General features: G+C 45.2%; 1 protein-coding gene across 4 annotated transcripts in view; it reads right to left on the minus strand.

Moving 5' to 3' along the window:
* The window catches only part of LOC119437739 (serine/threonine-protein phosphatase 2B catalytic subunit 2-like), a 105,826-nt gene that overhangs the window by 45,360 nt on the left and 35,359 nt on the right, over window positions 1-25,107 (minus strand). For all 4 annotated transcript variants that reach the window (XM_037704707.2, XM_037704710.2, XM_037704709.2 and 1 more), the window contains exons 5-8: window positions 9,290-9,429; window positions 7,886-7,963; window positions 4,965-5,059; window positions 778-903 (exon numbers count right to left, since the gene is read on the minus strand). In XM_037704707.2, the coding sequence (XP_037560635.1) occupies window positions 778-903; window positions 4,965-5,059; window positions 7,886-7,963; window positions 9,290-9,429 (439 nt within the window). The remainder of the gene's footprint in view (window positions 1-777; window positions 904-4,964; window positions 5,060-7,885; window positions 7,964-9,289; window positions 9,430-25,107) is intronic.

Raw genomic sequence — 25,107 nt, forward strand, 5'->3', positions numbered from 1 at the left:
ACCTCTAGGCCCTGCTGAGTTAGGAACACGCATACAATCCTGCAGTTTTAAAATTATCGATATTCTTTGGGTACCATTTGTAATAGTCTGCCAAAGTAATAACATACACTCAAAAATGAGCAACTCCTTTCAAACGTGGTCTAGCAGTTTTTCTTTCATTTGCTAGCTCATGCTCAAGAGCTCTTCCGCCTTACTCTTTGCTATTTCGTAATCAGCTCGACTACACAGAACATGCCACGTCATCAGCCACTTGTGCTTTCCCAGTGACAGTTCCAGCTACATAGCTCAACACATGTGTGTCACGTTTTATGATGTAAGCACAACTTACTGCTTCACCCCATCAGACAAGTGCACAGGCCACATATGTATATCCACTCCAAGTGCACTTAATGTCATTTCATCTTCAGTGGTGCACATGTGTTTGTTGACCCCTTCCTTTTTTTCTCTCTCCATTCCTATGCAATATACCCTGCTCAAAGGTGAAGGTCATAAGAGAGGAACAAAGCTCTCCTGATTCACATGCAGCCTCCAACCCCAACAGTCTCGTATTCTTCCTTGCGCACATGTATTCAACCAGTGATCAGATACCCATGAAATCCTAAAGCTTCTCTTGAAGTACTAAATTCCGGCTTGTTTAAGGGTCCAAAACCAATGCCTCAAAATTCAAGAGTTTTACAGCTTGCAGTGTGATAATATCCCAACACACACACACAACCATCCAAGCAGCCTATTCTAGCACACGCGAAAGCCACTGCAAAGCAAGCACGGGAGCCTCACCCTTCTCGCCTACAAATGGCAGGGACCAGGTGAAGACGTCCATGAAATTGGGCAGCCAGTAGGGGTGTGGTGAGCAGTTGAACTGCCGAATGTTCATCACATTGTTCTCGTATTTCAGCACTGCCGCTGCACACATTACACAAGAGGAAGAACCACAATTAAAAGCAGCCCACACTGCAGTTGCAAAAGTCTCCCCCCTCCCCTAATTAACAGCTGCAGCAACTCATAATTGCATAGATCTGCAGCAGCCCAAAGTGCCATCTCAGGTGCATGAGGCACAGTGAAAGTCGAATACAGCATCAACCATATGTACAGTCGAATCTCAATGAAACGAATCTCACACGACAGCAGAAATATTCTTATCACCTCAAATTCATATCACCCAATAACGTAAAAATAGATAAATTAAGGGGGGATGTGGCAATGAAATGGCCGACTTGCTCAAAACTGCATAGTTTAAATTTTCTTTTTTTTTTTCTCACGTAATCCTAACACTTTCCTTTATCACATGGCAAAATATTTAGAAGAAATATGCATCAGAATAATAGAAGATTGCACTGTTTTAGTGTGTCGTCTTCAAAATCAGGAAAAAAATCTGGCATCGGGAGGTGCAGTGGTGCAACAGCCAAATAGGATTTTGAGAAATTTTTGGAGCAGGAAAATCTTGCTTTTGGAGCAGGAAAATCCAAATTTGGAGCAGGTTACGGAAAAAAAAAACTCCATTTGGGAGCACTAAATCTCAAATTTGAAGCAGTTTCACAAAAAACGCTTACTCATAAAACACCATAAAATTTACTCAGCATAATAAACACACCCCCCAACCTTTGCATTGGATTTCTGGGGAAAAAAGTGCATTCATTACGCGAGTATATACAGTAATTCACATTAGCAGTGTAGGCAAAGGCAGGGGCGCAATCGGAGATCATTGTTTAGAGCGCGCGCTCAGTTTCGCCGTGCACGGTTGACCAAGGCCACGCCCGGCGAAATTGAACGCGCGCTCCGAACAACGACCTCGATCGCGCCCAAGCAGCAGCACTGCACGCAACTTTTTCAGCCATACATGTGGAAAGTACACATGCATTTCTTACGCGAGTGGTTCCCTTTCGTTTTTTTTTTTCCGACGATGTGTCGTGACGTTCCGGCGGTAGACGAAACATGCAGCAACTGTTTGACAATCTTTTGGCGTTTCGGCGGTGTGCAGTGAAAGCACGCTCACATACGGCGTAGTTTAGCCATTCCTTGTTTTTATGATTTTCTGCCGCCGCATACTTGTGCCGCATTAGAGCAATATTTGTTACGGGTGTGATGAGATGGTTTAGGTGTGTAACGTGGCACTCATTCGTGAAGACTTTTTGCCGAGTTGCATCCCAAGCATGCCTGTGGAGTGGGCATACAACTCTTCTACCTTGCTCGCCAACTGCCTAAAAGCCAAATGAAAATAAAACAATGACAACTCTGTTCAGAGATTTTTTAGTTTTTTTAGCACAAGCAATAATGAAATACTAGAAAGCGGTTTCCTCGGAACACAAAGCGACTGCGCAGTTTAGCACTGAATTTATTTCTGCATTACTGCCAGCTGCCCTTTGGCAGTTATAGCCGGAGTAGTTGAAAGTTACAAAAAAAAGAAGATATGAGGTACAGGTGTGCCATTTGGCTTAGTAAAGGGTAAAAAAAAAGAAAAAAATGAAAAAAGCCCACGCTCGTTCAAAATCTATACAAGACAAATAGAAAGCATTTGCAGTTAAGGGTGAGAAAAACAGCAAAACAGCAAAAACAAATTATAAAGATAAGAATGAAGAACATCTAGAAAACAGTGTAAACAAATTACAGCTCACAACAACCGATGAATTGGCAAGAGGTTCGTAAAGCCGCTGAGCTTGCGTCTGAGATGTGATGCAATTCGTGAAATGCAGTTATTTACATCTTCTCATTTTCAAATGTTTTAGCTTTTCTTTCTTTGCTGTCCTCTCATTATTGAGAAACTTCGTGAAAAACCGGAGACGCAGAAGAGTCAAACTTTACTACACTAGCCGACGGATTTTTCGGACTCCAAAAATTCGGACTTGTTGGATATTCCGGACTTCATAGATGCACCGTCAGGGTTCCCATAAAGCTAAACTGTTTTCGCAACCGATGTTTCGGAAGAATCTAGGTGCCAATGTTCGATTTTCCGGACTAAATCGCTCACTCCAAGCCACGCAACCCAATTGCGGGGGCCGCCATGTTCGACTTTCCACTGGCTTGGCTTCCAGTGGCCCCCACTATAGCCTTCAAGATTGGTACACGCACGCTATCCTCCAGTCTTGGAAGCCATGCCCGCTCTTCCTTCGCCAACAAAAGTGATTTGCACCATGTTCAGGACAGGCTAGTGCAGGAAAATGCACCCGAGCAAGAAATTCAGTAAAGTCGAGAATGCTTTTCTCATTGGTCTTTTTAAACTGAAAAATGCAGCGACACTGTCTTCAAGGACAGTAATAATAATTCTTATAGAGCCTGAGGGGTGCAGCAAGCCTCCATTGTCGAACTGCAATGCGAAGCCTGAAGCCTTGCTGTTATCTATAGCTGTTAGCTTTTCAATTTTCAGCAACAGCGCACATTCCTTACATGAGGTCATCTTTAAAATCCTCCTTGCCGTGTACCCTACTACATAATATATGAGCTTATCATGGTTTCTTGCAGTCACAAGAGCAGTGCGATCTGACAAAATGCTTCTGCACAAAGCGCAGCATTCCAGTGCACTTTCGGCATCGCCAAACTTTCCTGGATCAATCAATTCGTCCAGTATTGAAATCCTATTTTCTGGTTACACCTTGGGAACAGAAACCAGGGCAGTGATAAGTTATAGAGCACAGTTTCCTGATTTAGGTGGTTTTGCAAAGTCATAAAATGCAAATGAATTGATTATAAGTAAAACCTCTGCAGCAGTAGGGTGAAGTTTGTCCATGCTCAAACATGCAGTAAGTATGCATTTGAAGCCTTAATGCTACTGAGGTATGAAAGCAAGTTCAGCATGCTTTCGATTGTCACTCGGAGGCCAAGCAAACCACAAGCACACGCTTAACGTAAAGGCAGATAGATTCCCACTGGCGATCGCGACCACACGCGCACGCCTGATCCTATCGCAGAACGAAGTTGTTCGACGGGGGCAATTAAGTTGAGAAGTGAGGACTTCCGGCCAACCGCACTAGCCGCATACTGCCTGCTCACAGCGCCTTCTTCGCTTTCATTCAGGAAGCATCCTGCCCTATCCATACGGCGCAGCGCGCGGACGGCAGACTAGCCAATATTCTGGGGACCCTACTTGCAAGTGTCAGCCGACTCAATCTAGCGCGAGGTAGGAAGGCGGGGTGGAAGCGCGCTTTTGTAGCGCGCGAGGCGAGAAAGGGAGGAGTTCGGTGGTGGCTGCCGTATCTTGAAAGCGATCTGTGATGTGGAAAAAGTGCGATTACCAATTTCTTGCTGCCTACCCGCAAATGAGAGAGTTAGAGAGCATCATAACGTAGTTCTTTTGCGGCAGGTAAGTAGCCACTACTGGTATTAGTGGTTAATTCGTACATCGTTTAGTGCATACCTAAACAGCTTTCCCGGCCGACTACATTTTAATGAGATTTGACTATTTACAGCGCTGTATTTTTCCATGCAGGAATAAAAGCAAGAAAAGCAAGTGCAAAAAGGGAAAACTAGCATCACGGTTGGTTACTGCAGTCATGTGGTGCACAGGGGGCACTCTTATTGGCCGATGCGAACTTGAATCAATGGTATTTTCATGCACATTTTGGCAGCAGAAGGCTTCGCACTTTGCCATGTTCCGAGGCCGACATTTCAAGCACTGCATGGTTATCTCAAGTTTCTTTCATTGCTATGTCCTTGCTACTGCCTGATGATAAGGATATGATTTGAGCTAGATGAAGGAATCTTATTTCTCTTTAGTAAACATAGGAGCGATACAATAGTAGTGAATATCATGCGATCTAATGGCGCAAAAGTTGAAAAGTTTCAAATTAACATCAGGCACCAAAGACAATGGAAGGCGTGGAATACAGAAATAAGGCTATCCATGCCTATCTTGCCGACATGACGAGAGTGGGTTGCGCGTGATTGCTGACTCCCGATAAAGTTACAAGGTGTTTTGACACAGCCAATAAGTTGCACGATACATTTATGTGTGTGTGTGTGGGGCGACATACCTTTGTTGTTGTAAACGTCCAAGTAGTTTGGTGCCGAGAATATGGTGATGAGCGACGGAAACCCTGTGGTCTGACTCTTCCTGTACATCCGATACCTGCCATTGGAAAGGTCAAGATAAGCATGCATCCGGACTGCTTTTATGCACACAACTTTTGCCGCTCCACAAGAGAATTATGCTTTGCACACATTGTGCAATGCTGAAACCTTGGAAGGAGTTCTACACTGGCAGCACTCGCATAGCAGAAATGTGCACCACTTATTACAAGCAGACGTGCGTTTCAATAGATCTGAACAGCCTTCACTAAGACAGTACTTGAAAAAGAGAAAACATTTTGCAATACATCATTAGTGAGCATGGACTTCACAAAGTCACTGCCAGTTTATTAATAAAATGCCCTAATTACTTTGATTACCCACTGCAGTTGCACATTTTAGATTAGATTCTCAAGTCTCACGTGCCAAAACCCCGATCTGATTATGAGGCATGTGGTAGTAAGGGATTCCGGATTAATTCTGACCACCTGGGGTTCTTTAACATGCACCAAGGCATGGTAAAGGGGCGTTTTTGCATTTCGCCCCCATCGAAATGCGGCATGACGGCCGCCGCCGCCAGGATTTGATCTTGTGAACTCATACTCAACCACAAATGCACATTTCTCAAGTATCATGTGGTTGAATAAACTCAAACTCATGCTTAGCAGTGCAACACCAAAGCCACGAAGCAACCACGGCACGTATGCCCATTTTGCAATCAGAATTGAAGCCACAGGGGGGTGGAACGACTAAGTGGCCACCGAAGTTTCTGGCTTGTCTTCACTACCCTCCCTCTCCCTTCTTGTCGGGTCAACTCCGTGGAGTGCAGCAAAAGCTATGGGTCACATCAGCTGACCAGCACAGAGAACCAGAGGGGCTCCTCTATTGTCCGCCTTGGATTGCCCTCTGCGCAGCAATGCTGGATCAATGGCAGCTTCACGGAGTGGCGCACAATGGACGAGGCCACCTCCCTTCTCAGAACACACAGCCAGCGTTCATCCCTCGTCAATAGAGCGACTGACAGCTTTCATCTTGGTGACATCTTGCACCTGACCCTGCTGGTGTCATGACATGTGAAGAACTGATTGGAAAAGCACAGAAAGGAGTACGGGATTGTTTTTTGAATTTGTGGCTTACTCGCAGAGCATAGCCCTGCCATGTACACCACGGATGATCATCATGACATTCTGTGCAAGATACGAATGGCTATTTAAAATGTGTCCAAAATTTCAGAGGTGGTTTAGGGGCCCTATACAGGATTGACAATATGTTCTTTTATGTAACAGCTATTCACATTGCAAATTCTGAAGTTCAAATTTTATTGCCTTTGTATATAAATGATATGTGTATTTACAATGAACTGTCAGTTGTGAATCAGCATCTAATCTCCGTGCTTTTATTGCAATAGCAATTATATGGACACTCCAGGCGCATTTCTGCCACCGCGGTGGTCACCGTGAGTTTCCGTAAGTCCAAGGGTGATAACACCGTCGCCGCACGCCCTATGCTGTATGTGCGAGTGAAAGCGTGCGCGAGGAGCTGACAATCGTGGCTCAATCTCGCCCACGCGAAAGAGGGGAAAGCGGACAGGAAACGCGCCGCGCCGTCTTCCGTTGCGCACAAGGCACCCAACGTTGCGAAGCATCAGGGGGAGGGGAGGGGGGCGACATTCTACGGCTGATACTGCGTATGTCGCGGCTGCGCGCGCTGTCACATGGCCATATCTTGAGAGCGATCTGCGTCGGGGGCAGAGTCTAGATGTGTGGCGGCAGCTCGTAGCTATGTGCGTGCTGTGTGTTCTTGGCGCTCAGTTTGCGTTGAAGCGATGGACAACAGCATGAAGGTGACTTCGCTCGCTGCTGTTGCCCCGTTTCCTCGCACCACCATTTTGACAGCGAGTGTCTGCGGTCATCGAGTGTGATGTGTTCATGTTTCCTGTGTGCGCTGACAGCATGCTTGTTAATTTAGTTAGCAAGCGAATGTTTATAAGTTGATACGGCCGATAAAAGTACTATCCTTACTTCGTATGGCTGTCTGCTAATTTGCTATAGCAATCAATGCTTCGCTTTTCGGGTGAAACCGACTTTTCTTCTTCTTCCCTGTGCTTTTAGCGCAGCAATGTTTTCTCGGGAGCAACAAGAACAACTCGCCCAACTTTCTGCTTCGTTGCAGACTTAACCTTGCTGCAGCGCACACAGTGGAACCTCGAGTCGATTATGCTATCCTGCCATAACACAAGTCCTTTTTATTTAGTACCTCCATTTTTTTTCATCATTACTTCCACTAATGCCACCCCTGTGGGACATGCAGAATCGGCTTAATTTATCCTATGCTCAGATTAAAAGTGTATCAAATGCATGGGTGCTCTTTTATATCCTTTCGAACACTGCAAAAATAAAAGGCAGTTTAAATCTATGTGCATGAAGGTACTGGTAGCAGACTTGCTGTATAGCATAGAGACTCAACAGACCGAAACACAACAGTACCATGGACACTTATGAAGTTCTCTTGGTGTATTGTGTATTTTCGATTCAACCCTGCCATCTAGTGCTTACTTACAAGGTGCCTGTCAATGTTCACGAGAAAGAAAAAAAGAGTGTGGGGGAGGTAACCTTTGCCCCCTTCTACATTGTTCCCTATGGCCTCAAACTCATCAACTGTGCTTCTTGATTGCAGCAGTCTGAAGTGCTTGTATATTTCAAGCTGCTATGTAGGTGAAGTAATTTAGTGGCATGGAAAGCAAAAGCCAGCACTTTAATTGCATTTCTGGGACCAGGTGGACCCTTTCAAGGACAATTTTCTGCAATACTACAGCAATATTTTTCCCAAGACAACGCAAGGCTACACTGCACAAAGCGATCACACTTTGACGAGTGACAATACTCACCCAGCATCCTGAGCCTCATGAGCCCGAATGATAGAGAGGAGGTTGTTCTGCTGGAGAAACTCGCAACATGCTGCATAGCTGTGAAAAGGCAGACAACACATCAGTATATCCACCTAAATCTGCTCTTGTTACATTATTTAGGTCATGTTGCATGCACACAAGTACACACCAGGATAGCAGTTGGCCCCTCTTTCTTGCACTTCAATCGACACTATTAATTCGTTACAACAAAACTTGCACAATTTGTGTCCTTCGTTTCAAGTGCCATTCATACGGCTTAGTTCACGTAATAAAGGAGACAGTAGTTGCATGTGTCAGAAGAAACACTACAACACATTTGTTTCTACTGTCTGGTGTCCATGCGAGCTTCTGCCAAATCACACTATACTTATACATTGATACAGTCAGCTTTCCACCTGATTCAAGTTGGATTTCATGGCTCAAACATGATTAGGGAAGTTCTACGACCCTTTTTTGGAAGAAAAAAAAAACTGCAGTAAAAACCAAACTATACACTCACAATTGGAAAGATAAGTATTATGCATTAGTTTATTTTCTGCAGATTCACTCAGGCAAACGACCTCAAATGTGTAATAGGCTAATGCAATCACACTCTTATGTGTGCACACCTGCAGCATTATAAACATTGTAGAACCAGAAGGCTGGCTCAAGCGCAAGAAAATGCTTGCAGAGCATAAATATCCTTTTCATTAACAGCTGGCTTCATAGAGAAGAATGCATGCACAATATGGTGTGTCGATTTACAGCAAGAAGCACATTATTTAGCTTTATGAGCACTGCATCTTGCTTCGAATTGCTTCGACCTTTTACAACCACATAAAAACAGCAGGAAAAATAAGGGCGAACACATTGCAAATGTGTAAAGGTATTCGAGGAATGGTGTAAAAGCACATACGCATCGACCAATTTATGATAGCAACCATAAGACCTGGGCACACACACCAGGTACACCTGCTACTCATATACAGTAGTTCGGCCTCCTATGTATCTCTCCTCATCTTTCCTGCACTCAACCTGCTAATCCCTCATAAACATGGTTCTCACACAGCCCATGCACCCATTGCAAATGTCACTGGAATACATCATTAGCCATTCCCCTACATTCTATTGAGCATGTGACATAATCTCACACAAGTTCTTTTTTTATTTCGTTATTTTCACCACCTCTGTGGCACTGCCAAGCCACGAGAACGTGCCAATTCAGCCACAATTAAAGGTCCTACCCAAGGAAAGCCAGCTAAGGCAAAAGTTGGGCAATATACTGTCTTTAAAAAAATATTCAGGCTACTCTTATTGCCATGCCATCTTTTTCCCTATCCCAAACGCAAGAAGGAGAGGCCCAAGGGCTGCAACTGAATGGAAGCAAAAGCATTTGGTGCCCACCTATAGAAATATGAGCATCCGCGGACGCTATTGTGACTAAAATGCTCCGCATTCTTCTCATTGCCGAAGTCTTCAAGTGGATCCGACCATAGCAGGTCGCACATGGGACCAAATGCAGGCGGCTCCTTGAACCTGTCCAGCTGCATGCGCCAAAGGAAGAGGTCAGACGCTACAGAGGCACCAGAGCAACCCATATGAACAGACCACAATGCATCATGCAGTTAAATGCCTGCTGGGGGCCCATGTCGCCTCTGGCTCATGCATTCATGTGGAGCACCTTTCAACAGGGCCACATGCTCCTTGAAACTAAGCTCCAGAGTCACCTAAGTAACGATGTTAAGCCAGTTGCAAATGAAAACCAATGCACACTATGAACTTCAGTGTACTAAAGAGCGCTTAATCAGCCCCTTCAATTATGTCACTTTTGATGTGCCTTAAGAATGCACTTTCTGCATTTGTACTTCAGCTCCAAGGGGTCACAATGATCAGGGCACAAACACAGATCTTTGAACTCTGCAGTAGTAAATGGCTACCATTCGACACCTCTGACCACACTAGCGCAGTGCCAGTCACTGCGCAAGCACGATAGCTAAAAGGACAGGGTTTGCGAGATGGCTGTGCACAAATCATTTGACACACAGATACCAAGCGCAGCTGCTCTTCACGCTAGCTAAGCGTGAAGTCCCCTGGCCAAACACATACAAAACACAATGATCCACAACTTCAGTGGTACACATTTCAGATGGAAAGCAAGATATATACATGGAGTTGGGCCCACCAGGTGAAATTAATAGAAAGTCAAGGAGATGCATTAAAATAATGATAGCACTTGCTTCAGTGCAATCAGATGCATTAGAGTAAAGCTGTATATGATAAACTGAAAGCAGGTAGCCTGTCTATTTAAAAAGACTGTGGCTTCTTTTTTTCGTGGTTTGCAATCCTGCTCTGAAACCAAATTTGCAGACACCGCACTAAGGGTCACATTTAGGTTACCTATTCCCTATCTTAATAAAACAACCAGTGCAAGTTAGAGAATTTTTTTTTCATTACCCATTTCAAAAGCACTAAAGGTTGCTCAGCATTTAGGCTCTTGATGTCCACTTGAGCAATCTTTTTATTCTAGTGCTTGGCTCCTGTGGCAACATCAGATGCTAGACACCTGCTTTGGTTATGCCCTTGAACGACGGCGATCAGACTCGAGAAAGGATGTACTGAAGCCATATGTACCTGAAAACTACACCACTTGAGTGATGAACAATTAGTTTGCAGACACATTGCTTCAGTTCTTGCACTATGCCAAGTTACAAGCTTTTATTTCATTTTCTTTAATTTCCCATGTGCCTTGCTGCAAATCCTCCTCCCCCCCTCCCCCCCCCCAAAAAAAAACAATTATGTATGCACAAGTATTAGTTGCAGGGGTGGGTGAATATTCGACGTTTCAAATACAAATACAATACTTGACACTATTTGCATTCATAGAGGAACTATATGGTATTCTCAAATATTAAAAAAATTACCAAATATTTCGCAACAACCTACGTTCAACTCTTGCTGCTGTTCTCTGTCTGCTGAAGAAAGTACCAGGGGCCAAATTCACAAAGCTTTTTGTTTGTAAGTGGCCTTTTTATTGGCCGGCCGCCGTTGTTAATAATATGCCCAGCATCACAATTAGTTGGAATTAGCTCTTATAAACAACTCTACCTTAAGAGCTTTTTGTGAATACAGGCCCAGAATTGAAACAACAGAAGTTTTTGAAGCAATGCAGAAACAAAAAGAGGAAATGCAAGCCGTTGAAGTTTTCACAGCAGAAGCCTACAAGACAAGCTGCGATTTTTGCTTTTATTCTGCCATTTTGGCAGTCTAGCCAAGCAGTTTTATTTATTATGCTAGAAGCACTGGTGTTTTCCTTCCAACGAGCCGATTTACATGTGTCTATGGTAGATAAGACCTTCAACAGCTTTGTTTTTCTTTTCCCGCCAACTTCTGCTCTTTTTTCAAGAGCTTATTTGCAACCAGGCTATAACTGTGGTTGAGAGGATATTTGTAAAGCTTTTATTGACGAATCAGTGATCTTGTGTTTAAAACTTATCGTTTGTGCCTACATAGCTGTCTTTTCTGCACTTGTCAGTACAGGCATGGTAGCTAAACATACTGAAATACATATTCCTACTGTAAATACATATGCATCAGTGTTCAACTATTCAACATTTACTATTCGTATTCGAACAATTTGATATTCTAATTAGTTGTACACCTCTGATTAGTTGTACATCCCTAGAGTTGGAAATCACTACCCTAGAATAACAATGTTCGCAAATCTTGGAACAAATATAACCAGATAAATATGGGTACCGGATTAAACCCTTAAAGATCTCTACTGGACTTATAGGCATTATGCAATGCTTCTACCATCTCCTGTCAGAGCCACGTGGTGGTTCCCTGGGGACAGGTGAGAGCGAGGAGGGGGGGGTATTGAGGGGGGGGTATTCTGCAAGAGTCCGCCCCCCTAGTGGACTGTCAATTTCGGCTGTCACCGATTGGCTGCAGCTGTTCCGAGCGAGAAGGAGACTAGCGGGGGCACCTGTCTCCTAACTCGTGCAGCTCCAGCCAATCAGTTCTGCAAGAGTCCACTAGAACACTCCCCAGCTGAGCCATCATAGGCAGCAAGAAGAAATTAATCGATGGCAGACCATGTGTGCTGTTTTGAATACATTACAACTGGGCGCCTCTCATCATTTAGGCAAACTTCTGCAAATTTCACCAGCTCGATGTATGCTTTTACAGAACAAATGAAAAATAAAGTTACTCTTTGATGCCGGCCTTGTCTTGGAATGTGATGTTTTACTTACAAACAGTTCCAGAACTTGCCAGGAAATTTATCGCTCAAATGAGAGTTAATGTAGTGCCACTGTCCAAGAAGCTTAAATAGGCTGAGGGATTATTTTTAATAATGCAAATTGTTTTTGGTGTGTTGCCAAGTGCATCAAAAGTTAGCGTGTCCAAGAAGAAAATTTACTTGGTGCCTACCGACGTTCACACGAGTTATACGGCTAACTCAGCAATAAACACTGCTCAGACGTGCTTAAATATAGGTCTTCCTACTGAACTTTCTTTAAGTGCTGTCTTGTAGTGCGTACATGAAAGGTTGATGGGAGCTACACGCTTTACGTGAAAACAGATGATTTGCCAAAAAGCTCACACCGCCTGCTCCAGTTTGCAATGGATATGCCCCGGTTCCTTCTGAAGGAGAAAAGGATATGTTACGAAGGTTCAATAGCATTAATGTAAAGAACTGAGAAAGTACCTTAATTCTCTTTAATGAGAAATTGCTGGCAAGGTGTGATTAACAGCGGGTGAACAAGGGAAGCCTCAGGCTCAAGCAGCCAACAATCAGACAAAGGGACTTGCCCTGGTCAGGGCAGTTGTTGCTCAATCGAAGCAGCACTTGCCCCGACAAAAACAAGTCGCCTCGTTGGAATGTTGGCACCAGGCTTAAAGGAGCCCAGAAACACCATTATAAGTAATCGTAAAACGACATCACTCACACATCGTAAATTACATCCCCTCACGAATCTCCTACCACAAACATTTCACAAATCCTTCAAGCACAAGCGAAGTTAGACGTAGTTATCCCAGACTGATGAGCGGCTTTCTTTCATTTCCACTAGTGCGCTGGAAGCTACACAGGAGAGATGGGAAGGGGGCACAAAAGAGTACGGCCCCGCCCAACATTGAACATCTCGTGGCAGCACCCCGTAGCAGCCACGGTATCTATGCTATGCTTTTCATCTTAGAGGTCACGCGCAGCAGACGCAGCAATGCGCATTGTGCGTATACCGGCAGTGCAAAAATGAAATTATTGCTACCACAAAATCAACCAATAGCTGCTGGTGGGCCCAGCTGCTTGCAATGACGCTGCATGACAACATGCAAAGGAGAGAGCAAGCGATTTTTAAATGCCTAAGCATTTTTATGCCTACCCAACGAGGAAACCCGTCTGTCCGTCACCTAAGATGCTCGCTTTCAAGATAGGGCCCGCAGCAAATTGACCATGCTGCCTCTCGCTTCAACATGAACTAAGCGGTGAGAACACAGTACACACGAAGCTATCAGCACTCTGCTCACTCTATCCCCATCAAGATCACTTTCAAGATCGACCCCTCGCGGACGCCAGATAATCACGGTTGATAATGGCGAGAGGAGGCAGCATCACCGACCACGTCTACATACGAGGTCTACCAAACGTGACACTGTTCAATTACGTCACATACTACAGCACGCATTGGCCAGTGCTCGTCTTCAATGAAGCAGCGGCATCATCCAGACACACCATCATATAACATAAGTGAACACTGCTACTACTTGCATTTTCTTTATCATCTCATGCTGGTCTCGGTTAACATTTCGGTGTTGCAACTGCGCTTCCCCATTTTACAATTCTTTTGCAGTGTTTCTCACAATTATGCAAAACAGCAGCCTACGACGACGAAACAGCAGGTGATGAGTAGCAAATGCTTGCGCATTATTTAGATAACTCCCAGAGGAGATTCTGCATGTAATTTTTAGTTTTTGACATGACGTTGTAAATTCTCTGCTGCATGCAGTGTAATATTTGGCACACCTGTTGACAGAAGCCGCATTAACAGATCAACGCTTTTTTACTATGTTCAAAAAGTATTTCAGGGCCCTTTTAATGCTCCAAGCTGAGGCCCGTTGATCAATTCAAGCTCCATCTTCCTGCAACTCTCTTGTCTTGCATTTACAAAATTACAGCTGCAATTATGGGTAATCACAGCTCTATTCACAGAGTATTACTGTGAAGGTCCCGATGAGGTTTACCGACTTCAAACAGTACTACTGCTCGTATATGTGAACTCTCCAGGACACACTACAAAGAATATGGTACTAAGGGTATAGAATGACTCAAAGTTATCTGAAATTAAGAGTTGATAAATGTTATACGAGAGAGATAAAGTTTCCAGTAATTGTTGCACCAAAGATACTACAGTTATCTTTTGCAATTATGGCTTCCGTGACTGGGGAAGTTGGTCACTTCGGTGAAGCTCAAATGAAAGTACGTATTAATTTGAAGAAGTTTCGATTACGAAATAAATTTGCTGCATTCCACATATGGCAGGTGAATACACATCTTGGATTCAACTTGACCGACAGCCACTGCTGAGCTTGAAACAACACTTGGCCTGGTTCTTTCTGGAAGTGACTTGCTACTTTTAAAGCAAAACTTTCTTTGCCTAACCTCCCAGGTTCGGTGTGGCTGCTGCTGTCTGCGTCGGTCGGTACCCAGGCCTATATATTTGTGGATATATATATACAAAGGTTATATGCGCTTATAGAACCCCTGCTTATAGAACATGCTTATAGAACCCCTTGTATGCTGACCAACAAAGTAGTGCCAGTAAGTGCCTGCTTTGCGTAACAAAAAATAAATTCCCACATAAAAACTGAATATGTAATGCTGGATCACAAGTACCTCAAAAGCACACAACCTACTAACTCTTTCCTTATCTCAGCACTAGGCATCGATCACCGGTGACCGAAGTTTTTGAGCGCCTATTTTAAAAAAACTGCTGCGCTCCTGGACTCGTAGCACCATCTTGGCGATTGCATACATAGTAGACTTTACATTTCTGCGCAGTTCCCATTTTTTTTAAAAAGGCGAGCGAGCTCAAAGGTCGACGCGCACTTGAGCGGCGTGATGGGGTCGACAGCCGATCATACGCACGCTCGAAAGAAAGCAGTTTCACTTGATCCCGACAATCCTAGAAGCGGTCTGTTGGACTTTCTGAGCAGCGATGACTCGGACATCAATGTCGCGCCGTCGGAGTGTAGTTCAGGCGAGGAAACTTCAGCAGATCAGCCGGGAACATCAGCTGTTACCCACCTGCAAGTTTTGTTTTCGCCTCCCGTTTTGTTTGTTGATATCTACAGCCGGTTCAATTGCCCTGTTGGTGTGCAAACTATTATTTTATTTATTTATGGTGTATCCACTTCATTTGGACAAGACGTGCTGCCACTAGTTTCGGCCCCAGAGAGATCCAGGAATTGACATTGGGAAGATGCTCTGTAGAGGTCCGAAGCGGCTGGCGTGAGCTCTCAATTTCTTTCGCCTGTCCTTTACGGTGGAGGGTGTTCATGCTATATGTATGAATGAATGAAGCCTATATTTTAAGGAAGGGGACGGCTCTAGGCCGCTGTTGGGGATTAGGTGGGAAAGGAATGTTGGTTCCCGGATTGTTGGCTGAGGCACATCTTCATCTCAGTCTTTGATCTCCCGCTTTATGCAGGCTCAGGTCATGTTCAGTTCCGCCGCTCTTGCGCAGGCTGGTCGACCCCTTTTACACTACTCGAAACAAGCCACTTTGTCTGCCATAAGTCGCAATGGCTTTCTGTGTTTCAGTGCTATATGTATAAACACCAATAAATATGCGCGGACGCATATTCTTGACAAACCAACGTAGGGAATTTTTTTCTCAGAAGATATGTCTATCATACGAAAGTTTGCCGTGAGTTTCATTAATTATTTACGTTTGGTTATTATGTATTTCGTAATTACTGTTCCTTTCTAAAATGTACTGTTGAAATGTGTGTTTAGTACTCGTGTCTTTGTATTAAGTATTATGCTGTAAATTAATCCTTTCTTGAAAAAAAAAATCGTAAGTAGGACCAACCAAGAACTATGTTTCACTATGCGTCATGTAATTTTTCTTAACTCAAAGAGTACTTTATGGGTATAATTCTTTAAAGAAATGTTTCCACGGGATATATCAATTGGTATGTTTTGGAATTTCCCATAAAGAACTTTTTGCAAGAGATATTATGTCTTACCGAAGTTTGAGTTTTTTGTTAAAGAATTTTTTATGCAAATAACATTTTTTGTATTTTTCAATAAATATTATTTGAAAGCACGTTCATTTACCTTCACTTTTATATACTGCATGACATTGTAAACGTATTGGCTGCTGTACAAAAAATTCCTAACTCAAACATACAAAAAACAGCCGATTTCCTCATGGTAAGGAAAGCGTTAATAAAATAGAGCATTACATTTGAACGGAATCTTTTTGATTTACTTGATCTAGCGATTCGGTACGTGTCACTGGGTGTGCACCTATTCTTGGCCAATCCTTGTAATGCCACTGAGGCACAGAATCCTTAACTGTTGCTTAGTACGTGTCGCACTTTTATGTGCATATATCGGTCATCACAATTCTTCCCTCAACAAGCATCACACATTTCCTTCGTCGTCATGACAAAGTCTCGCAATGCATCCACCTGATGTGGTGTCTGAATTTAGGCATAGCTTGTATGCTGTCCATAAACAAAAACTTGCACGAGATTAAAGTTGTGACTTTCGTGAAGGATAAACGAACATTGCATTAGATCGCATGTTGCATAAGTAAATACAATTGTATGCAACACTGTTAGTTGCTAAACATTTAATTAACCGCTGCACTAAAGCTTCGCTACACATAAATTTCAACATTAGTGTTGGATAACTAATTTTTACCAAGAATTCTATGTGAGGAGGAAGTAGCAGATGACATTGTGAGAAACTTGCTTATTCTCCCAAATGCAACCAATGCAACCTCTATTTGCTTGGGCTGATGGCGGTAGTTGTCAGCCCATCTGAGGAATTCCCAAGAAGCAGGTGGCAAGAACAGGTGATGGCATACTTGACAGGGGGCTCACATGATAGAGGGGGCAAGTTCTAAGGTAGCAACACCTTGTTGATATGTACCATCGTGCTCAGTATGAGCTACAAGGGGAAGCACGTGGCAAAGCGGTCACGTGTTGCAGCTCATACTGAGCACGATAGTACATGCTTAAGCCATACCACTGGCTAAGACTTGGTTCCAACAAATCCACAACCCAGTCTCCATGCAGCCTAATTCATTGGCTGATCATATGCTTACTGGTTAGTGCATCTCTAGTTAGTGCAACTGCATAGATGCTCGCACAAAACGTGGGTGCACTCTGCCGGTAAACATGCATGTGCCCAGAAAGTGTTCCAACACGATGACCGCATGCGCTTAGTGGGCAACGCGCTGCACACAAATCGCACAGGTGATTAGCACCACGCGGCAGAGAGTACTAGTGCATTTCTAAAGGCTGCACCACAATTCAGCATTTTTACCGCCGTTTTGTCACCCAGTGTCGGCAACAAGCCAAAGCCACCAAGCTCTGGACATGCCAGTTATCACCGGAAGCGGCTCAATGAGCTAAGACCAACAAAAACCAACCGGCATGTGTGCGCACTCGGCCACACTACTACCAACTTTTGCAAGTGACTTGCACAGCATCCAGTTCCTGTTGTGCACCGCTGCCATCGCAGAGTCTGCGAAAGCAGTTGCTTGAGCCTTCGTGCATGCTGCCTTGAATATTTTTTTAATACCGTAGACATATAAAGAAGGCATTAAAGCTATATTCGGGAATATTCCTTATAGCTCACTTGACAATACACTGCTTTAGGAGATTTCAAGCTAAATCCATCTGGTTACATTATGTGACACTGGGCTGGCACCGGTCTACGTGCTTATCTTAAGGCTGGGCACCCTCTCTGGTGCCGTTCATGCAACGACGCAGTAAGATGCAACGCCAAGAGACGCCAGCAGAAACGCTGAATGTGGGGTGCGCTTAAAAAGTGGTACTAGTTCTCACGTCGTCATACAAATATAGGTACACACATCACCTCCACAAGTCGAATCCACGAGTTGCATTCTGCTAGGTACATATTAACAAGGTTCCACAGTATGCATTTCAAGAAAGCAATTATCTTATAAGTATGAAAAACCATTGTCAAAGGTGCGGGGGCTGTTTTGGTGCCCAGCGAATTGGTGTAGCTGCTGCTAAACCTTAGAATACAACCAATTCTTGTAAAATGTGGACCTATACCCAACGACCAAGAAAAAGTCCAGGGGCTCATGTTATCTGCTGAAAGAGTTGTAATGTGACAACCATTTGGGGGATGCTATCAATTATCTTTCCCACCAGGAATTCAAATTGAATGAACCTGAAATTTCTCAAACTACGGACATTTTCTGCCAGCATTCCATGAACATTCCGTTTAGACTACATTCCTGAAAGTAGTATTTTAATGCAACTTTTAAGAGAACCAAAGTCTACCACACACATTGCATGTTTTCCATGAACCGACAATAAAATTCATTTGAAGCAGATGCAATCTGAAAAGTCGACGTGTCCTCGAATCGCTGCATGAAGTCTAGCTTTTAGAGCGATAGCTCTACTACTCCAGGTACAAACCCAGAAAACGCCTGGTTCCGTAAATCTGACCTTCAACCTCATCCAAAGTCAAATTCGGACTTAGCCTGCCACTTCCGGAGGCTGCTGCGTACGCGGCGTGGGTGCCCATATCTTGAAAGCAATCTTCGATGTGTACAAAGTGTACAGAGTTCTGGTAGCTTCGTATGCGCTGTGCTTTCGACGCTTAGTTCGCGTTGAAGCGAGACGCAGCACGAAGGTCAATTCGTGCGCTGCTGCTGCCGGGCCGAGCAGCATCTGTATGTCGTCTTGTGGTGCAATTGTAGATGCGGTAGTTGGTGACGGCGCCGAGCAGCGTCTGTGTCCTTTCCCAAAGAAAGCAAAACAGTGCTATCACTTGACAAACTTGGTTTAACCGAGTTGAACCACGGCCAATTTTTACTGCAGCCCAGGCTCGCATTAACGCCACTCCCTCTCTGCCCTTGCCTTAGTCACAAAAAGCTTCTCATTCTTCGGCCGCCATGCTTTCCAATTGACACGCCCAAGTGGCTGCCCAGTGAGTGGTGCATTGCTCGGGCTTTTGGTAGCCCAGTATTCTTGTGCTGCTTCAGTCTGGCGCCGCCGTCTCTCTTCCGCAGCAGCAGCAGCCACCCCCTCTTCAGACATGGCTGCCTTCTGAGGGAGACATATTCGGCGACGCAACCGGAGTTCCCAGTGACTAAAGAAGATGACTCCAAAATAACACGGAATGATGAATTATTCATCGTGACTGCCTACTTATCACCGCCTTGGATCTATTTTCTTCCTCTCTCCTTCAAGTGCCTTCCCCCCTCTCCCATCTGTCTTTGAGAAAAGCCACGATGCCAACCACCGTTGAATTATCTGTATAATGCTGTTTCATAAAACGCTAAAGTGCATAACCACCAAAGGAAGCAAGCAAAATGCGAGTGCCATGACAACTGCCCCCCTGCCCCATCCCCTGGGGACAACTCCTACCGCTGCGAGAGGCACTCTTACACCAAGAGCTGACAGTGGAGAAAATACACATTGGAACAAGCAAGTTCATAATGAAGTATTTAGTGCCCACCACAATGGCTCAGCAGCTATGGTGTTCTGTTGCTGAGCATGCTCACAGGTTCAATTCTCAGCTGCAGCAGTTGTACTTCAATGGGGGCAAAATGCAAAAAACTTGTGTACTTAAATTTAGGTACACATTAAGATAAAGAGTCCCACATCAGCAATATTAATTTGGAGCCCCCCCCTACAGCTTTCTTCATAACCACCGTGCATTTTTTGGACATTAAACGCGGCAATTTATTGAAATATTTAACCATATCAAACTGCCAATTGGGCTTTTACAGAAAAAAATTGTACTGATGAGGTATAATACTATTGGAAAAACGTTTGCTCTTAATTTACATTGATTTTTCAAGAACACTTCATTTGATAAATAAAAACGCAAATATTTAAAATATATATTTCACAGTAACACTTGAAAGAATATTGACATTACATTTTATTTTAATGCAATTAGCATTCTTAGCCTACTAACCCCACTTTGGTGTGCTTTTTAACCACTACCACGTGACTTTTCCTGCGGTTGGCTTCGAACCCGGTTCCTTCAGCACAGCAGCTCAATGCTCGACGAATTGGACCTCGAACCCGGTTCCTTCAGCACAGCAGCTTAATGCTTGACCAATTAGACCATGAACGCACACCTACAAATCCCACATACCAGCTTCCCCTTACCAGCTTCAATCATGCAAGCACGAGCTTTGAGACACTTGGCACACAAGTTGCATCGCATGGCAACGCAAAGCTGACAACGAAAGTTAATGCTTTATGCTTGAAAAATGAAGCCTATGCAATCACGCCAGTGTTAATTTGAAATCAGATATGCTGAATCTCAATTCATTTCTACATGCACACATGTGCTACAACCTAATCGTAGTGCAGCAGGTTGCCATCTAAAGGAACTCACAATTATATATAAAATTGCTTAGGCCTCCCTTCCAGTACTGGCATGTCTCCACCCAGCAGAGGGAGCCTTAATGCCTCTAGAGGGCGAAGAGAAGAAGCTGCGTCATGCCAAGACAGCTTGCTGTCAATACACCGCCCAACCCCCGGGGGTATGCAAGGGAGAGGCGATCACTGAAAGTGCAGCAGGCTGGGTGTCAACACGCGTCACTGCAAACCGTGAAGCCATCCTCCAACACAATAGTCAACACGTCACTGCAAGCCATGAAGCACTACCAACAGAAGCGCCAAGCCCAGAATGGACGATGGGTCGCAACCCACCAATGCCAACAGTTCACAGTGGCAGCCAAATACTAGAAAAAGCACTTCTTCCACAATGAGTTAGGTGCTTTGTGTAATCACCGAGAAGGCCTTTTTTCAGAGAATCTGGTACACACAATAAGTAAAAAAAATTTTTTCGCATGGCATTGCCCAAAGACGCAGCAACAATGTTACGCAAAGCTGGCTTGAAATAGAATCAAGATCAATGTAGTTACAAAGAGAAATAATGTCACAGTACCTAATCGGGCCACAAAATTCGTACACTTCATCATATTGCATGAAATGAACATACTAAATATAGATGACCCCATGACAAAAATCAATTCTGGGGTGTTATGTGTCGAAACCACGACCTGATTATGAGGCACACCATAGTGGGGGGGGGGGGGGGGCACCCAATTAATTTTGACCACCTGGGGTTCCCTAATGTGCACGAGCATTTTTGGATTCTGCCTGCATCAGAATGCAGCTGCTGCAGTAGGGATCGAACCCACAACCTTGTGCTCAGCGCAACACCATAGCCACCGAGCTACAGAAGTGGATACGATTGAAAAAAAAACAAAAATCCAGAGAAAATCCATTCCATAGAGTTGCCATGTCACTCTGCATTCATGACCTGACAAGACTTGCTTAAAATTAAGGTAACACCATCTATTGCCAGCAACCTTACGATGACGCAGCGAGCCAAACTTTATCACTTGCTCCAAGGCTTCTCTTCCTCTTTTGACTGTCAAGCAACATCGCTCGGCCGCACGACGACTGTTTCGCACACTATCAACACCGGAAGCCATGCACCCATTCGGCAGTGTCCGTACCGAGTATCGGCGAGCGAAAGACGCGTTATCCATGACCAGGTGAACGATATGCTCAAACGCAGTGTCGTCCAGCCATCTAGTAGTCCCTGGGCATCACCAGTCGTCCTAGTTAAGAAAAAAGATGGCACCATACGATTTCGCGTTAATTACCGAAGGCTTAACGAGATTACTCTGAAGGATGTATACCCATTGCCACGTATAGACGACGCACTTGACTGTTTACAAGGAGCAGAGTTTTTTTCCTCCTTAGATCTCCGCTCTGGCTACTGGCAGGTGCCCATGGCTGACGTTGACTGTTCAAAAACCGCGTTTGTAACACCAGATGGCTTGTACGAATTCACTGTAATGCCGTTCGGTCTCTGCAATGCACCCGCTACCTTTGAACGCATGATGGACAGCATCCTGCTCGGCCTGAAGTGGCATACTTGCCTCTGCTACCTCGATGACGTTGTCTTTTCCCCCGATTTTCCGACCCATCTTCGCCGTTTACAACAAGTTTTGATCTGTCTCCGGAATGCTGGTCTCCAACTTTACTTGAAAAAGTCCCTATTTGCAGCAAGAAAACTGACTATACTAGGCCACGTTGTCTCCAAAGAAGGCATTCTTCCCGACCCTCCTAAACTTTGAGCCGTATCCAAATTCCCGAAGCCCACTAACTTGAAAGCACTACGCAGCTTCATTGGACTATTTCGACGATTCGTTCGCAATTTCGCTACTGTGATCGCACTGGTGCCCTCAACCAACTTCTCCAAGGTGACAATGAGCTTTCTCATTGGTTGGAACTCTGAGGATGCGTTTACGACTCTTCACTGCCTACCGACGTCTCCGCCAATCTTGCGCCATTTTGACCCAAGCGTACCTACAGAACTTCACACTGACGCCAGTGGTGTGGGCCTTGGTGCTGTGCTCACAAAACGCAAGAACACTAACGCCGAATACGTGGTAGCTTATGCCAGTCGTGCCCTTACCAAACCTGAGGCCAATTACACAGTAAAAGAAAATGAGTGCCTGGCCATCGTATGGGCACTTCAAAAATTTCGCCCATACCCCTACGGTCGACCCTTTGACGTGGTGACGGATCATCACGCTCTTTGCTGGTTATCTAACCTCAAAGACCCGTTGGGTCGCCTCGCTCGATGGGCCCTCCGCCTCCAGGAATATGACATCCGTGTCGTCTATCGCTCTGGACGCAGACACTCTGACGCCGATGCCCTCTCGTGCTTCCCAGTTACTTCAGACGCCAGTACTTCTACCGACAGTCATGATATCTCACCACTTGACATCATGGACATGGCCTCGGAGCAACGAAAAGACCCATGGATCGTCATGATATTCGATATTTTGTCCAACCCTCCGGCGGCTTTGGCAACTCGAGCGTTACGCCGACAGGCCCAGCATTTCGCCATCCGCTACGGACTTTTATACCGCCGCAACTACCACAATGATGGCCGCACATGGCTGTTCGTCATGCCCCGCCACCTTCGAAACGATTTATGCTCCGCTTTTCACTCCGACCCCCAGTGTGATCACGGCGGAGTGTCGAAGACCTACACACGGCTTTGCCTACGCTACTATTGGCGCGGCATGTACACCATCCGCAAATACGTACGCTCCTGCATTGCCTGCCAGCGATGCAAATGTGCCTCGCATCTCTCCACCGCACCTCTCCATATTCTTGATATAAGCGCGAAGAAGACACGGACGGTGGCGGAAGAAGACAGGACGTAGCACCACTTCTTCCGCCACCGTGCGCATCTTCTTCGAGCTTATATCAAGAATATGTTACCGTACCAACTCGCCCAACTATCCATTCTTATGCACTTCTCCAGCCACTTCCCTACCCAGCTCATCCATTTGACCGTGTCGGCATTGATTTATACGGACCTCTTCCATCTACTGGCGCTGGCAACCGATGGATTGTTGTCGCCGTAGATCATTTGACACGATATGCTGAAACCGCTGCCTTACCTGCCGCATCAGCAAAAAACGTCTCCTCGTTCATTCTACACAACTTTGTTCTCCGCCATGGCGCACCTCGTGAACTGCTGAGCGATCTGGGTTGCGTATTCCTCTCGGACGTGCTGCAATCACTCCTATCGGAATGCCAAATTATTCACCACACAACTACCGCTTATCACCCACAGATGAATGGCTTAACAGAACGATTCAACAGAACTCTTGGCATACCTGCCAACCTCAAGACATTCAAATTCGTAAACTCGCGACCGGGAGGGGGGAGCACGAGAATTCTGCCGTGGGGTACGACTTCACAATCACACTTGGAAGTACTGATGGAGTCTAGTACTGACGAGGCTTCGAGCACGCAATCATACTTCACAGCCGCTACGGCTACGAAACACCTGAGTACCGGAGTCGCACTGCGCCCGATGCAGCAGCACATCGCACAAAAAAAAAGTGAGGCCCACAAAACAGGTCATACTCGGGAAAAAAGCCTAGCGAAGGTGACAGGCGAGACGACAAGCCACAGCCTCCGATACGGAAACTGTGCCTGCCGCATCCACCCGAAATCGCCGTCATCATAGAGACCCACGTACAGGTGGGTCTCTATGTTGAGAGTAACGACAACCAGTGACGTCTGGCCGTCATCGGGTCGTCCAACGACCCGATGACGAAGGCAACGTCCAGAGCGAAAAATGTCCTTACTCTGCAGACAATCAAGGTTACGGCACACACCCCCATCTCTATGCGCCCCTATGTAAGTGGCGCCCCCACCCACCAGCAACGGTGTGACTTTATTAGGCATTTTAAAAAATAATTTCGCGAATATAACCACTTTTTCGTTAAAATTTAGCCGACATTCGTAAAATCGTAAGACGGGTCCAAATTCGTACATTTTACGGAAAATTCGGAACAGTTGGCAGGTATGTCTTGGTGACATGCTATCAATGTATGTGGCGTCAGACCACTCCAATTGGGATCTTGTACTTCCCTTCGTCATATACGCATATAACACTGCCTCCCAAGCCACTACCGGGTTCTCACCATTCCTTCTGCTTTACGGCCGCCAGCCCTCCAGCACCATTGATACGGTTCTCCCGTACCGGCCGGGCCCTGCTGACTGCTCACCTGTTGCTACGGTCGCTCAGCCCGCCAAAAAATGCCGACAACTTGCCCGTTCGTTGACGTCTGCTCAACAGTGTCGCCAAAAACAGCGTCATGACCTCAAACCACCTCCTCACCCTTCCGCCATCGACTCCCTCGTGTGGCTTTGGGTCCCGCCTGCTGCTGCTCCTGGCCTTTCATCGAAGCTCCTTCCCAAGTACCACGGGCCCTACCGAGTGGTTGCGCAAACATCACCAGTTAATTACGTGGTTGAACCCGTGTCGCCATCTTATGATCTCCGTCGTCGCGGGCGAGAGACTGTACACATTGACCGGCTCAAACCGTACTACGATCCGCTGAACTCTCCCTAGTTTCTCCTTGCTGACTTTGCAACTGATTTCA

Source organism: Dermacentor silvarum, chromosome 1 (assembly GCF_013339745.2).
Source record: "Dermacentor silvarum isolate Dsil-2018 chromosome 1, BIME_Dsil_1.4, whole genome shotgun sequence".
NCBI classification, from domain to species: Eukaryota; Metazoa; Arthropoda; class Arachnida; order Ixodida; family Ixodidae; genus Dermacentor; species Dermacentor silvarum.